The sequence below is a fragment of the Danio rerio genome, chromosome 17 (genome assembly GCF_052040795.2).
Source record: "Danio rerio strain M-AB ecotype USA chromosome 17, GRCz13ab, whole genome shotgun sequence".
Classification (NCBI taxonomy): Eukaryota; Metazoa; Chordata; class Actinopteri; order Cypriniformes; family Danionidae; genus Danio; species Danio rerio.
The window spans coordinates 49,265,554-49,281,868 of record NC_141037.1 but is presented as its reverse complement, the minus strand read 5'-3'; the positions used below and the strand labels follow the sequence as shown (position 1 = coordinate 49,281,868).

The 16,315-nt window shown below is 39.7% G+C and overlaps 1 protein-coding gene across 4 annotated transcripts; it reads left to right on the top strand.

The window, feature by feature from the left end:
- The first annotated feature begins 238 nt into the window (after window positions 1-238).
- LOC147833179 (uncharacterized) lies at window positions 239-16,072 on the top strand. Of its 4 annotated transcripts, none has more exons than XR_015513791.1 (5): window positions 239-730; window positions 2,295-2,378; window positions 13,732-13,858; window positions 13,957-15,135; window positions 15,314-16,072. XR_015513791.1 is itself a non-coding variant. In XM_087291069.1 (4 exons), the coding sequence occupies exons 2-4, from the start codon at window positions 2,298-2,300 to the stop codon at window positions 14,151-14,153; spliced, it is 405 nt and encodes a 134-aa protein (XP_087147195.1). In that variant the 5' UTR covers window positions 239-730; window positions 2,295-2,297; the 3' UTR covers window positions 14,154-16,072. The 4 variants fall into 4 exon arrangements, 2 of the variants coding, with proteins under 2 accessions (XP_087147195.1, XP_087147194.1); XR_015513790.1 differs by having other exon boundaries at window positions 13,954-15,135; XM_087291069.1 differs by having other exon boundaries at window positions 13,957-16,072.
- The last annotated feature ends 243 nt before the right edge of the window (window positions 16,073-16,315 follow it).

The following is a 16,315-nucleotide window of genomic DNA, read 5'->3' as shown; positions in this document are numbered from 1 at the left end:
TCTAAATCCGAAAACAATCAAAGACAAAGCGAAAAATACCACTAATTCTGTCAATCATCAAGCCTGGTTCCCTGAGCAGTCGCATGCCTGAGCAATCAGTGGAGAGACAGGCCCTCTCACTGCCGTCCAAGCATTAACACACAGTTATAAAGTAACCTGTGGGGACAGTCACCATGGAAACTTTCCTCATTACGCCAAAACGAGGAATTATAAAGCAAGAGAGAGGGGGCACACACCTGCCATTTCACAACACAACTTTGCCAAGAGTTTCATTTTGTAGTTCACAGAACTGAGAGGAAATAACCTTCTGTTCAGGTCAAGTCTTAAATTCACTGGAATATTTGCAAATGGACATATTTGAAGAATGCACACCCTTGCCAATATTAAGACAACCGGATACAACATTGGAATAGAGTAAGGAATTAGGCTATTGGTTGCGGCTAGTGTGGTTACTTAAGGTATTGATTTTGATATATAGTTTACCTTGGCTGGGAGTATAAATGGACCATGGGGAGCAACAGCTCCAGACCAAAGATTTGCCAAGTTGCACCATCTCATAGTCAACCAATAGAGGATAAACCTTCCCTGCTTCCAACCTCGCCATGGATGGTCACTGTTGTTAAAGACCCAGAGATGCAAGAGAAAGGAATTGTGGGACAGAGGAAACCCAACCGCCTGCCTCCTTTGACAGGAAGACCTGAAGTGCCTCGACTTGTTAATTTAGAACCAGGTCAGTACTGTGATATTATCTTTATGTTGAAGCTAAAAAGACATGAGATTTAACGTAATTTTTATTTTTTTCATTATTTAAATATTTTTTATATCCAAACTTTGTAGGCCAAGGCTGAGTCAGAAGGTTAAAAATGTACTAGCATACTACTATATTGTATTTACATTTCTTTTACAAAAGGGTAAGAGTAGCATAATTATAAGCTGTTCCAATTCAGGAGTTGTTTTGAGAGGCTGGACATTAGTTTGGGGCAGAACTGTCCTTTTGCTTGACCAATGATAAATGTGGGATATATTCTGGAAACATGTTTAAATAGTTACATTTTTGCAGTTTCTTTTGTTTTGCAGATGTCACTCTTCAGATTTAATGGTCGAACACATAATTATGATTTTATCATTATTATTATAATTGTATGTTATGTTAGGGGGGTAACAGTACATGTATTTGTCCTGTCACAGTATGGGGGTCACAGTTCGATTGAACGACAAAAACAGTCATCCAAATGTGCCAGTCAATGGAGTTTGGCAACAAAGACCACAGCAATGCAACAACTTAGAAGCCATTCACAAAGAACGTGTCTTTGCATTTGATAACATGAGTTGCAGGACTCAGAAATACTTCCGCCATGTTGTTGTTGTCATGCCGACATGGTACTGTAAACAGAAGCTCACAATGCTCGTTTCACCTGCCAAGTTCTTCTGACTGGTCCAATGCTTTGGAATTGACATTAATGAATGCTGCTACATGAGACAAAACTTGCACAAGACTGAACAATTGTTGTCCACTGCACTTTCTGTTATGGATGGACCTCCAGGAATGAATCTTTGCACAATTACTCTTTTTCTGTTATTTAATTAGATGTTAGGGATGAACCGTTGTAAACCTAATACAATCTCCTAATTGTTTTATTTTTCATTGTTTTATTTATTTTCTACTTTCGAAACACATTAAGCTTTTCAGTTCTGTTGGTGAATGTGACAAAACAAGTCTGCTTGTTAAAAATAAATAAAAAAGGCAAGCACAGAGAATATATTCCTGTTATCAAACTCTGACCTCAAAACCAAGGGATTTACCAAATCTTGACTTCTGTGTACTGTTAAACCCCAATTGTTTGTAATGCATTTTTATCATTACTTTATTTATACTTGTGTACCGAGTTCTAATGTCAGCCAAAGGATCTCAAAGCACCTGTGATAAATCTGGTGACAATATTATTAAGTCCCATCCACCACAACCAGTAAAGTTCTGAACATAACAAATAGTAACAGTCATTCATACTTTCATTCAGAAATTTATTGCAATCAATATCATTTTTATCCTAATTATTAACATTCAACTCACAGGGATGGCAAACAAAGATCCTTGCCACAAGGGCTGATCTGAATCCTGACAAGCATGCATGCATGGCAGGCAAAACAACAACGTCTGAGGTTACTTACAATGTTCTTTCATCTTTTCTGAATAGTTTAAAAAGAATGCATCAAGTTGTTTCTAAAGCAGGGTGATCCATAAGGTGGCTTAGGTCTTGCCATTTAATGAACATCATGAATTTTGTTCTTGCCAGGAAATGGAATGGAGAGATGGGCCTGTCCACTGTTATTCCACTCCCAGCCTGGGCGGACACTGTGGCACAAGAAAAGCACCACAGGTATACCACTCATTCAGGTTAAACCAGAGGTGCCCACACTTGCTCCTGGAGGGCCAAAGTCCTGCAGAGTTTAGTTCCAACCCCAATCAGACACACCTGAATCAGCTAATCAAGCTCTTTTTTTAGGTATACTAGAATCTTCCAGGCAGGTGTGTTGAAGGAAGCTAGAGCTAAACTATGCTGAACACCGGCCCTCCAGGACCAAGTTTGGGCACCCCTGGGTTAGACCAATACAATATATATTAATGAAAACAAACAAATTTGATGTAAATTTATATTCTGAATGTTCTTTAAGTAACTGATAAATTTGCACCATTACGACTCATAGACAAAGTAGTATTGAGTAGTTTACAGATTTGTAATGGACAAAGTACAGTCAGGCAGTTGATATTCTAAAGTACACCTTAGGTTTCCTATTCACAATAAAAGTTTCCCTTGAAACGATAGTACAGGTGTGGCCAACCCTGTTCCTGGAGAGCCACCGTCCTGCAGATTTCTGTTGCCACCCTTATCAAACACACCTGAACCAATTAATTAGGACCTGAACACTACGTCATAGTTACAGGCAGGTGTGTTTGATATGAGTTGCGTTAGTACAATTCAAACTCTGAACCTTATGTTGCTTGTCATATAGAAAAAAACATGCAAATTGAGTTTCAGTCAGGTATATTCTAAATAGGTGGATCTGATACAAGAACTAAAAGTTTGTGAGTGCTTCAAGAATAAAAGATTCAAATAAAGAGGGAGAAGACTGGCAGCTGGTGAGCACTGAGCCTTGCCCTGTCGTCCCACAAGATCTGATTACAGTGTTGTTGGAGTGGAAAGTATAATTCGCTGTAGTCGTGGTGCCTTAATTTCTGGGATACACCATCAGGGTACAAGAAAAAAAAAGTGTAGATCTATTTTTCTTACTCTGGAAATGCCGGATTTAGTCAACACTGAGAGATCTTCACTTGTACGACCTTAACCAATCTTCTAAACAAGTGTACACTGACATCATTCAAACATGTTTTGCTCACTGCAGATCTAAAGGGGTGACTAAATCTCCCTCTCTGGATGGGTGGAGCTTGACCTAGTTCTGAATGTTTGTGATGGAGTTACGCTTAAGGCCTCAATATTCTTCAAATGAAGTTCTTTTTGTTCTTCATTCGAGGTCCAAAGTAAGTTTGAAAAGACTGAGTGACAGTATACGGTTCAAACACTTAAACACCCCTCGAACTGTAGGAGGTGAGGTCATAAATGTGTCACACTGTTTGCATGCACCCCAAAACACAAAGACAAGGGCTGAGATAGAAAATTAACATTTCATTGACATCTGGTGATGTACCACATCTTTACATAGTTTTCTACTTGTTACAGACAGACACTGAATGGCTACATCATTGTGGCACTTCTCGTCTGGTGTGTGACCCCCTCGGATTCCCTAAAATCTCTCTGTAAATAATCGTCCAGGTGCAGATACATCTGTACCAGCTCTGCTACTCAAACCTCCAGTGTTTTACAGTGGCTATTGTGTTTGTTTTGGATGTTGTCTTTTTTGTCTTTTCTTCATACAATCAGAAATTTCATGTCCAAAACATTCTAGTATACACCAGACCCATTTCATATATGCAACAGACCAGTGGTAGCTTGTTTTGGCTAGATTTTGTTCAAAATAATGCCATTTCAGTTATGTTTTGAAGTATACAAGGGCCTTTAGGGTATGGCTGGACTATCCAGTTCTACCGATAAACTCCAGAGAAAAGGAACTAGACATCAAGCTCCACCAGTTGGGTTTGCAGTTGGTTCTTTTCATACAGCCCATATGTAACGGGTATTAAACCTTAAAGGACCAAACAATTAAAATCAGAAGATTACTAAGAACGGTAAAGGAGGTAGTGGTGATGCTGAGTAACTCACAGAGACGAAAGAGTAAGTTGCACAACGTTGTTCTGTATTATATACACACACAAAAGAAATACCAATAATATAAACACTAAGTAAAAATATACCCCGGGTGCACCCTTTATATGACGCTGTAAATTTTGTTAAATTCACAATTTAACAAATAGATGAGAGTTCAAATAAATCAGCAATTTCCAAATTGTTTTGTTACATGTAACCAAATAAAATTTTTCCAAATATATCAAGTCTCAAATCCAGGAAGATCAAAATAAAATAAATGAATTATTTACTTTCAACTGTCTTTTTGGTACTCACAAAATGTCTTCCTCTTGGAAAAAAAAGAGAAACAGTCTTAAGGATCAAATCCTCTTACTTGAGTGAAGGGAAATAGTGAAAAAGCAAGTGTCCTTTTTCCCTAGAAATCAGTCCTTTCCTGTAGGTCCACTGAAACTGCACTTGGGAGGCTCGCCATCAACCGAGAATCGCAAGAGTTCCAAAATCCAGCAACATAAAAAACCTGGCCTGTTTTCACAGACCAGAGCAAATATTCAGTATTACAATATAATAAAAAAATATATACATAAAGAACAAAATAGCATAAAAACATCCACAAAACATATACAAAAACTACTGTCATAACAAATAACATTAATTTCAGTTACCTGTTCTTCTAATGTATTCTTTTTTTTATTCCTATCAGGTACACGTGACCACAGTGATGTCTGTGAGCTGTAGTAAATAATAAAACACCATGCGGTTTTATAACCTTGTGATAATGGATAATTCTTCCATTAAACAGAAAGATACAACTTTCTATCACTTCTTAAACATGAAACTAATAAAATATTATCACATTCAACATGTTGTCACTCAATATGTTTCTATTATTTTAGCAATAAGCTAATGATAAACTCACCGAGTCAAAATGCATCCATCGCGCTCAAATCAGCATATATCTACTCAATCCCTCGCCATCCTCGTGCTATAGACTTATATTTTTAACATTATATTGGTTTTAAAAGTTTTAACTTATGTATTTTTGCTATATTTACTTTATAATCACTCGGGTTTCCTTTCTGTCACGCTGTGTGTCTCTTCCGATGCTTTAGTAATATCCGCAACCACAAGGGGGCGGAGATGAGCATCCAGCGCTCTCATTTGCTGACTTAAGACTGCTGACAGCCTGACACCCAATTAGAGAATTATAACTCACATATACATGTTTTAACATTTTTTATACATTTTATTTTAATACTTATTTTAACATCAACACTTTAACACTTTAATAATGATGATGAGGTGTATATTTATTTATTATTTTATCTGTTTTTATTTGTCTTATCTATTTTATCTATCTTATCTGTTTTATCTACTCCCATTCATTATTTTAGGGGGGTTACACCTTCCCCTCTTGAAACAATGCAAGTCCCTTTGCATGCTCTGAGCGGTTGGGTAGTCACTATGTTTGCTGGAATGTCAGAAGTTATAGGAGAATCACCCAGATCTTCAACACTATTGAGAGAGCTAACAAGAGCAGTGCTTAATCCTTGGAACAGAGACTGAACAACATGAGACAGAGGATTTCCAAGCTGAAAGTAGGTAAGTCTCTCAGGTTTGTCTCTCTCCCTTGCAGAACGTCTTAGTGAAGGTATTTCTTGTTCTGATTGTTGTTCTTCTCTTTCACAAGAAACAGAGTTTTCTGAATCATTTGCCTCTTCAACTTTACTCTCTCTCTGAGTGGGTAAGTCTTTACTGTTATCAGTTTCAGGTTGGTCTTTTCCAGGTGTCTCAGTTGTTTCACAGACTTCCAGAACATCATCAGATGGGTTATCAACTGAAGAGTGTACAGGTGCATTATAAACTGGAGGATCATTGGCTGGAAGATCATCAGGTAAGTTGTCAACTGGAGGAGTTACAGGTAGGTTATCATTTTGAGTTCCTTCCTTGCATTGAGTTCCATCTTTTCCGAGGTTTTGACCAGCTGATTCATCAGCTAAGGACACACTCTTTCCTTTTACTGGTTGGGGAACATCATACACTGTAGAGAACTGCAATGGTTCCACATTTTGATGGTTATCACCATACCACTCATAATCCTCATCTTCTGGACTAAGGAAAGAACAATCCTCTTCAGGTTGTTGGAAACCTGGATTCTGCCTTGTTCTAGGTCTTGACATTTTGGGTGGGGAGGGGTTTGAACTGTTTGACAATGGCAGGTAACCACAAGGAAGAAGGAGGTCCCTGTGAAGGGTACGAAGGGGACTTTCACTGCTTTCAGGATGAACGGTGTAGACAGGTAAGTCGCCAGCCTTCTTTACCACCACATACACCTCAGATTCCCACTTGTCTGCTAACTTGTGCTTACCACGCAGTCTGACATTTCGCACCAAGACACGATCCCCGACCTCCAAAGAAGAATGAGTGACAGATTTGTCAAACCTGGTTTTGTTCTTTTCAGCAGTTTTCAACATACCTTGTGAAGCAAGCAAATAGCTTTCCTTCAAGTGTGATTTCAGCTGTTTCACATACTCTGAATGAGGAATGACATCTGATTTCCCATGATGAGGCAGACCAAAAGCAAGGTCAACAGGCAATCTTGGCTGTCTGCCAAACATCAATTCATAAGGAGTAAACCCAGTGACTTCATGCTTCGTACAATTGTACGCATGGACAAGTGGCTTGACAAAGTCTTTCCAATGGGCTTTATCTTTCTCCTCCAAAGTACCCAACATGCCCAGCAGGGTCCTATTGAAGCGTTCAACCGGGTTTCCCTGCGGGTGATAGGGAGTTGTTCGGCTTTTCTTTATGCCTGACACTTCACAGAGCTCTCTGATGACATGTGACTCAAAATCAGGGCCCTGGTCACTATGCAAGCGTTCAGGAAACCCATAGTGTGTGACAAAGTTCTCCCAAAGACACTTTGCTACTGTTTTAGCCTTCTGATTCGGTGTAGGATAAGCCACTGCATACTTGGTAAAAAAATCCGTAATAACCAAGATGTCTTTGGTATTACTCCTGTCAGGTTCCAATGAAAGGAAATCCATACACACCAGCTGTAACGGCCTAGTGGCATGAAAATTGACCAGAGGAGCTGCTTTTTGGGGTTGTGCCTTCCTACGCACACAGCGACTACACTCCTTGACTTTTCGTTCCACATCTGCAGCCATTTTTGGCCAGTAGAAACGAGATCGAATCAGATCTACAGTCCTCTCAATCCCTAGGTGACCCATGTCATCATGTAAACTGCTCATCACCAAGGGTCTTAACTCCTCAGGGAGTACTAGTTGGTAAGTGAGTAAATTATTTTCCTGCCTTCTTCTATAGAGTATTCCATCTCGCAACTCAAGTCGATTCCACTCCTTTAGAAAAAGAGGAAAAGTTGGAATCTCTTTTCGCACTGTAGGAGAAGGTTTCTCCCCCAACTCCAAGTGAAAAATGACTTCTCGAAGGACTGAGTCTGCTCTCTGCTTTTCACCAATCTCATGTGGTAGGTAAGGCATAACAGGTAATCCATCTAAATTACAATCCTCTCCATACTCATCAGGTACAGCATCAGGACGGAGTGCAAGTGATCCCACCAGTGCAACCCCAGAAGCTGCGTCTTGATTAATAAGGTGCTTTTCGCAAATAGCATGAACTACATCATTTGGGGCACTAACAATGTCAGCAGCATCATGGTGATGGTGTTGTACAAATTGATGGATTCTTTCCTGCTCTTTACTGGACCAAGCAGTCTCAGGAATGGGTTCCTGGGGTCTCCTTGAGAGACTATCCGCATCTACATTCTGCTTGCCAGCTCTGTACTGCAATTTGAAAGAGAAGGTGGAAAGAGCTGACAGCCATCGATAACTTGTAGCATCCAATTTTGCTGTAGTGAGGATATAAGTCAAAGGGTTGCTATCTGTAATAACGGTGAAATGGTTACCGTATAAGTAGTCATTAAACTTTTCAGTCACTGCCCATTTTAGGGCAAGGAATTCAAGTTTGTGAGCAGGATATCTAGACTCACTGTGAGACAACCCTCTGCTTGCGAATGCTATTGCACGCATCTGCCCATCCTGTTCTTGATAAAGTGCTGCCCCTAGTCCCTTTGTACTTGCATCAGTGTGGAGAAAATAAGGGAGTTTGGGGTCAGCAAATCCCAGAATAGGTGCAGAAGTGAGTTTTTCTATAAGGGTTCGAAATGCTTCTTCACAAGAAGGCGTCCATCGATCACCAAAGGACTCTTTTGGGTTATGGTACTGGCTTCCCTTGTTACACTTCTTGGCACCCTTTCTTAGCGGAGGATATCCTGAGGTCAGATCATTAAGTGGCTTCACTATTTTAGAGTAGTCCTTGATGAAACGACGATAATATCCCCCAAAGCCTAAGAAAGACCTAAGTTCTTTTAGGTTTTTAGGTACAGGCCAGGTTTTTAAAGCTTGGACCTTCTCAGGGTCAGTCTCCACTCCATGCTCTGACACGATATGTCCCAAATAGCGGACTGAAGTCTGGAAAAACTTACATTTTTCCAAGGAGAGTTTCAGACCATATTCCTTTAGACGAAACAGGACATTTAATAGTCGAGTCTCATGTTCTTCCAATGTGTCTGAGAAAACTATTAAGTCGTCCAAGAAAACAAGTACCTCCTTCAGATTAATGTCCCCCATACATTTTTCCATTAATCTTTGGAATGTACTTGGGGCATTCGTCACACCCTGTGGCATGCGATTAAACTCCCAAAATCCCAGCGGACAGACAAAGGCGGTTTTGGGTTTGTCTGCCTCATCCACTTCTATCTGGTAGTACCCAGACTTTAAATCGAGGACAGAGAACCATTTAGATCCTGTCAGAGCCGAGAATGTTTCCTCAAGATTCGGCAATGCATAGGCATCTCTCACTGTTTGAATATTCAGCTTGCGATAATCTATACATAGACGTACATCCCCATTCTTCTTCCTCACCACCACAATTGGGGAAGAGAAAGGTGACTCTGATTCCCGGATGACTCCACTTGCAAGAAGATCTTGTAGATGCCTACGAACTGCCTCAATATCTTGTGAATGAATAGGTCGTGCCCTCTGTTTAAAGGGAGTTTCATCGTGCAATTTAATGCTATGCTTCACTTTCTGGGTGTGGCCAAAATCTAGGTCAAGATGACTGAACACTTCAGGTATTTCTCTGAGTTTTTTAGAAATGCGCTCCTTCCATACCTGAGGTAAGGGGGAATCACCGAAGTTCAGAGTGAAATCACCCTCTCCATTACTATTGGAAGTTTTTGAAAGAGACTGTAAAGAGTCCACAGCATAGAGCTCAGCGATCACACATCTGGGTGGGATAGTAATGTCATGATTTGTCTCATTGGTAAGCACAACTGGTATACTATTCATCTGGTTCTCAGGCTGATTAAGAAGACACCGCTTGACAAACACCCCTCCAGGTAGAGACGAATCAGGTGAGTGCTCCACAAGTATAGTCTGATCTATTCTGCATGGATTTGAAACTGAACCTCCCACCACTACAGTCTGACCAGCCATTAAAACTTTGGGTGCTCGACTCCTCAATCGTACATGGCCAAGAAAACCACTTGTGTTTTGTCTCCATCTTATTTCAAGAGTTTTAAGTACCACTTTGTAACCATATGAACAAGGTTGAAATCTTGGGGGATCAGCACTTAAATACTTCTTATAGAGAACATCCAAGGTGTTTGTCCCAATAAGAACCATTGACTGATTGTGAGCTTTTACATCAGGAACTACCAAGGCTACTGTAGGTATTTCAACGCTCACTCCTAGTAATTCTTCTGGAAAGGTAATTCCCATTTCTATGTAGCCTTCGTATGGAACAGATAGACCATTTGCGCCTTCTACTTCCAGGATATCATCAATGGACTTAATTGGGTATCCTGAGAGATGCTGTTCATAGAAGGACTTTGGAACTGTTGTTACTTGAGAGCCTGTATCCAATAAACAGCTGCATTTTTCATTGGCTATAGTAACTTCAGCAATGCTCATAGCACCTATTAACCCCTTTGGCAAGCTAGTGCTTTGCACTTTAGAAACCTGACTTTTTTCAAAAACATGATTAGTATTGGGACATTGTGATTCCAACTCAGCCCCTGTCTGTCCCACAACAAGGACTGATTCTAGTTTAAATCAGGGTTGGAGTTGGCGTTCTGAGAGTCCCATAGTAGCTGTTTTTCTCTCAAAAGTTTACGCTTGGCATTAACAAGTGTGGGGTTTGGCTCAGAAGTGCAAGAGGATGCAATATGACAATCCTCACCACAGGTAAAGCAGTACCATGGTCTAGGCCTGTCCTTTTGTCTTTGGCTAACTGGAGCCCTAGTTAACTGGTTAGCAGTATCTGACTTCTTTTTGTCCTGTTTATTTACTACTGCTTGCTGTGAAGCTTTCTTCTGGGTTTTATGCGCAGGAACAAGGCTAGCCAACTGACTTTGTAGTTTAGCTATCTGTCTCTTGATCTCCTTAGTTTCAGCTGCAAGTGATACCATGTTTGAAACTTCTCCTTGCTCCACCTCAGAAGAAACCCACGTCCTTTGCGAGTGCATTACTGCTCTTGGTTTAGAAGACCCAAGATGCTGCTTCATACGAGTGACTTTTGCGGTGTGTTTGTCTTCTTCAGTGCGTAACATAAGTAGAAGCTGCCCAAATGAAGGAGGATTATTACGCCTTCGCTCTAGCTGCAGGTCAGTAATTAGATCATTATCCCAGCAGCCTCTACAGAACTGCTTGAGAAGATGCCGATCTGCTTCTTCAGGTGAGACACCACCTCTTTTTATTGTCACTCTCAAAGCTGTCTGCAATCTGTACAAGTAAGTAGATGGCTTTTCACCAGCGTCCTGCAGAGTATTCATGAACTTTGCAAGGAGTTCATCTCCATCCTCAACAACTCCAAAAGCAGAATCCAGCAAATGAAGGTAAGCTGATGATGGAGCTTCAGAGCTAAGATGTTTTATAACATCTGCTGCGGGTGGTAAAAGACTGTCTACTATTTTCCTGGATACGTTCAAATCAGATAAGGTGGAATCTTTCAGCATTAGCTCTACACTGGAGCGCCAAGTGTCGTAATCGACCTCACTTCCGGGTCTGGGACATTTTCCTGAAAATACCCTAAGCCTTTGCTGCATAAGTCCTTGAGTAGCCACTTCACCAGTTCTCACCACATGTTCAATTACGAGTTTTTGAACCTCAGGTGGATTTAACACCTCTGAAGAGGTTAAGAGGGGGGGCTTATTTGGTTTAGCAGAGGTATGCTGTGACAGTGAGTCATCTGGTTGACTAATTTTGACAGGGGCTGGGGTAAAACTCTCTTCAGGACATACCTGAGCTTGTGGTTCATCCAGATCCTCGTCATCAGCCTCTGTGTCAGCGGACGTTGGAGTAAGCTCAGCAGTCATTTGCGACAGCATCTGGCTCAAGACAATCTCAAAATCAGTCCCACTCAATTTTGCTACTTCTTTCAGTCCCTCCAGGTATGACTTTGTGACACTGGTTCCCTTATACTGTGTAAACACACTAGATAATGCTCTCACATGGTAAGTAACACTTGGGTCACTTGATAGCTGGTGAGTATAAGGTAGCTGTGGCTCTAGAGAATGCAAAGCTTGGCCACTGGTATATTCAAGTATAACACTTTGATAAAACTCAGAATCCTTGTCACTAATAAAAACTGTTTTGGCAAAAGAACCATATTGTTTTAGGAAATCAAACAGCTCATCATCACTTTTGTCTTGTGTTAATCCGCTAATGATCACTGAGTTCGGAATTTTAATCCCTTCTGCCTCTATTATATCCATTGTCAATTGTTACTGGTCAACGTAGGCAAAAATAATGGCTTAGAATGTAATTAATACTCAGCAACAGCGCCACCTCCTGGCTGGCTCGCCACTTTGTAACGGGTATTAAACCTTAAAGGACCAAACAATTAAAATCAGAAGATTACTAAGAACGGTAAAGGAGGTAGTGGTGATGCTGAGTAACTCACAGAGACGAAAGAGTAAGTTGCACAACGTTGTTCTGTATTATATACACACACAAAAGAAATACCAATAATATAAACACTAAGTAAAAATATACCCCGGGTGCACCCTTTATATGACGCTGTAAATTTTGTTAAATTCACAATTTAACAAATAGATGAGAGTTCAAATAAATCAGCAATTTCCAAATTGTTTTGTTACATGTAACCAAATAAAATTTTTCCAAATATATCAAGTCTCAAATCCAGGAAGATCAAAATAAAATAAATGAATTATTTACTTTCAACTGTCTTTTTGGTACTCACAAAATGTCTTCCTCTTGGAAAAAAAAGAGAAACAGTCTTAAGGATCAAATCCTCTTACTTGAGTGAAGGGAAATAGTGAAAAAGCAAGTGTCCTTTTTCCCTAGAAATCAGTCCTTTCCTGTAGGTCCACTGAAACTGCACTTGGGAGGCTCGCCATCAACCGAGAATCGCAAGAGTTCCAAAATCCAGCAACATAAAAAACCTGGCCTGTTTTCACAGACCAGAGCAAATATTCAGTATTACAATATAATAAAAAAATATATACATAAAGAACAAAATAGCATAAAAACATCCACAAAACATATACAAAAACTACTGTCATAACAAATAACATTAATTTCAGTTACCTGTTCTTCTAATGTATTCTTTTTTTTATTCCTATCAGGTACACGTGACCACAGTGATGTCTGTGAGCTGTAGTAAATAATAAAACACCATGCGGTTTTATAACCTTGTGATAATGGATAATTCTTCCATTAAACAGAAAGATACAACTTTCTATCACTTCTTAAACATGAAACTAATAAAATATTATCACATTCAACATGTTGTCACTCAATATGTTTCTATTATTTTAGCAATAAGCTAATGATAAACTCACCGAGTCAAAATGCATCCATCGCGCTCAAATCAGCATATATCTACTCAATCCCTCGCCATCCTCGTGCTATAGACTTATATTTTTAACATTATATTGGTTTTAAAAGTTTTAACTTATGTATTTTTGCTATATTTACTTTATAATCACTCGGGTTTCCTTTCTGTCACGCTGTGTGTCTCTTCCGATGCTTTAGTAATATCCGCAACCACAAGGGGGCGGAGATGAGCATCCAGCGCTCTCATTTGCTGACTTAAGACTGCTGACAGCCTGACACCCAATTAGAGAATTATAACTCACATATACATGTTTTAACATTTTTTATACATTTTATTTTAATACTTATTTTAACATCAACACTTTAACACTTTAATAATGATGATGAGGTGTATATTTATTTATTATTTTATCTGTTTTTATTTGTCTTATCTATTTTATCTATCTTATCTGTTTTATCTACTCCCATTCATTATTTTAGGGGGGTTACACATACCTCAGTCAATCAATCTGTTAACCAAATTGGTTGAGGTATTCATAAATTTGTGTCATGACAAGATTTTTGCATGGAAGCATTCTTTACCTTCACAGGAACATGTGAAAGGTCTCCTGCTGGCACAGACGATGCACAGTCACCAAGCAACCAAGAAGCAGCAAGCTCAGCACAGGTGGTTTCAGGAAAGACAAAGGACACAGAAGAAGGTGTACACCCCTTATGGTAAGTTCCTCGGATCATTCGCTTTACCAGTTAATGCACTGCCCATATGATTCTTGTTCACTTAAACTCATTTAAGAATTGTTCTTATTTACCAGTAGAAGAAGATGAGAGCAAAGGACAGAAGGTCAGGCTTGTGACTAGACCAAGGGCACAAAACATCTTTTGGGATGATTTTGAGGGACAGATTCTGGATCCAAGGGAGCTGATACAGCCAAGTCCTCAGCTTGCTGGCACAAACATAGAAGGCAAAATGCATGACAAACCACTAACAGAAAATGTAACTGCCAGAGGCTGAAAATGGAAACGTGCTATAAGGACTCCCTGATTTGTCAAAAGAGCAGAACAAATCTGGACTTGGGTTTGAGAGGAAAAGTACAAAGGCTGCATGACACAAGCATGACGATATCTTAGCCGAAAGACTTGAAGGGCCTCGAGAGGAAAAATGAATCTGAAAATGTACAATAGCAGTTAAATATATGAGCATGGACATTACTCTGGGTCAGAGGGCTTCAACCCTGTTCCTAGTAGAAGTTTCAGCACACCAGAGTATTTTCAAGTGATTCTGAAAAACGTATGTTTCTTTGTGTAGAGCTGTAACTAAACTTTCCCCATATGTTTCACATCTACATTAACCATTTCTGTGAATTAATTTGGAGGCACATGCAGCAAATGCTCACCTGTTGTTGTAAACAACACCAGATGCATCAAAGTTAATCTTTGTGTAGAGCAGAGATTCTCAATCCTAGTCCTCAGGATCTACTGCTATGCATATTTTGTGTTTCTCTTACCGCTTCAGGGGTTTGTTCCAGTTGACCGTAAGATCCATTTGAAGTGGACTTCACGGATATTCTGCCATGATTCCAGTTTGAAAGTGTGTTCAATTCAAATGGTAGGTTAGTTTGTCTGATAGCTAGCTCTCAGCAACTCTCATATTGTCGCCCGCTAAAGCTAAGCAGGGCTGTGCCTGGTCAGTAGCTGGATGGGAGACCACATGAGAAAGGTTTCTGCTGGAAGTGGTGTTAGTGAGGCCAGCAAGGAGTGCTCAACTTAGTGTAACCCAGTATTGATGAGGACTCTATACCGTTCAGTGTCTTCTTTTCGATAAGATGTTAAACCGAGGTCCTTAAAAGAGTAGGGGTTTAACCCCGGTATTCTGGCCAAATTTGCCCTTGGGCCTCGGTCCATCATGTCCTCCATCACTCCATCTCCTCTCCACCGATTCACTGGTGTGCAAAATGACTCCCATCTAATCATCCAGGAAGATTTCCCCCCAATATGTAAAAGTGCCTTGAGTGTCCAGAAAAGCACGATACAAATGTTATGAATTATTATCATTGCGCAAGACATAACTTCTATGGAAATCTCATGGTTACAGTTAAAGAACCCTTCACATTTCTGCGATGGTTGAAAATGCTACAAATGTTAAAGGATTAATGAAGTAAACTTCATGTTAAGCTGATTTCCTATGTGTATGGGTAGTAAACAGTGAACACTATGCAGGGTACTTGTCAATCTGAACACAGTTTCTTCATGAAGCTGTCTTCTAAAGAGCTGGTTATCTAAAACAAAATAGTGTCAAAAAAAAAAAAAAAAAAAAAAAAAGAGCAGGGACTCATGAGGAGCAAGATTGAGAAATCCTAGTGTAGAGCAATGATCTTGAGGGCCACAGCTCTACAGTTTAGCTAAAACCAATTCAGACTCAACTGCTTAAATGTTTCTCAATGAGTTCATTCCTTCAGGGGTTTACACAAACTTTAAAGCTAAATACACACCACAAGATAATCTACCTGATTTTACACTGATTTCTTCCTTTGCATCAAAGCCTAGGTAATGTCCCAATTACCTCGATTAAAGATTAAAGAATGGCTTATAATATTTTCCTGTCTAGGAAGGACTGAATCTGCTCAGAAGAACATTGGAGGCACTTTGATTGCAAATTGTAAATATTCAACACGCTGAATATTTCTGATCAGAAATCAAGATGAGTGGGAGGAACAACAAGGTCAAATACAATCTGGAGATTATCACATGAAAAAAACAATATCCAGGCAGAAAGTGAGGTAATAGAACATGGAGGCATAACAAACACAGTCAAGGCGCTGCACTGAAGTATTTGGACAGTAGAGATGGAGGACCAGTATGTCAATTTGGGGTAACAGGATAAGTTTTCATACAGCATCTCTAAACACGATCAAATAAATTTCTTCAAATGGATTTGCCATGTTCATAGTCAGAATCTGATTGAATAGCTGTTGGTTTGTGCCACTTTGCAACACACCACATACCAAAGGAGCAAAATGGATAAATATAGGATTTTTGTTCTCATGTTTGTGATTGTGGTCTAAAGCAGGGGTTTTCAAAGTGTGAGGCGTGCCTCCCCTGGGGGGCGCCAGAGCATGTCAGGGGAGGCGCGAGAAAAAATATTATATAATAAAAATATAATTATTAAGTTTAATT

Excerpts from the sequence above, each read along its gene's own strand:
- LOC147833179 (XM_087291068.1), top strand. The coding sequence starts at position 508 with ATGGGGAGCAACAGCTCCAGACCAAAGATTTGCCAAGTTGCACCATCT. Across the intron at positions 731-2,294 it reads ACTTGTTAATTTAGAACCAG|GAAATGGAATGGAGAGATGG; the intron begins GTCAGTACTGTG and ends TGTTCTTGCCAG. Across the intron at positions 2,379-13,731 it reads GCACAAGAAAAGCACCACAG|GAACATGTGAAAGGTCTCCT; the intron begins GTATACCACTCA and ends TTACCTTCACAG.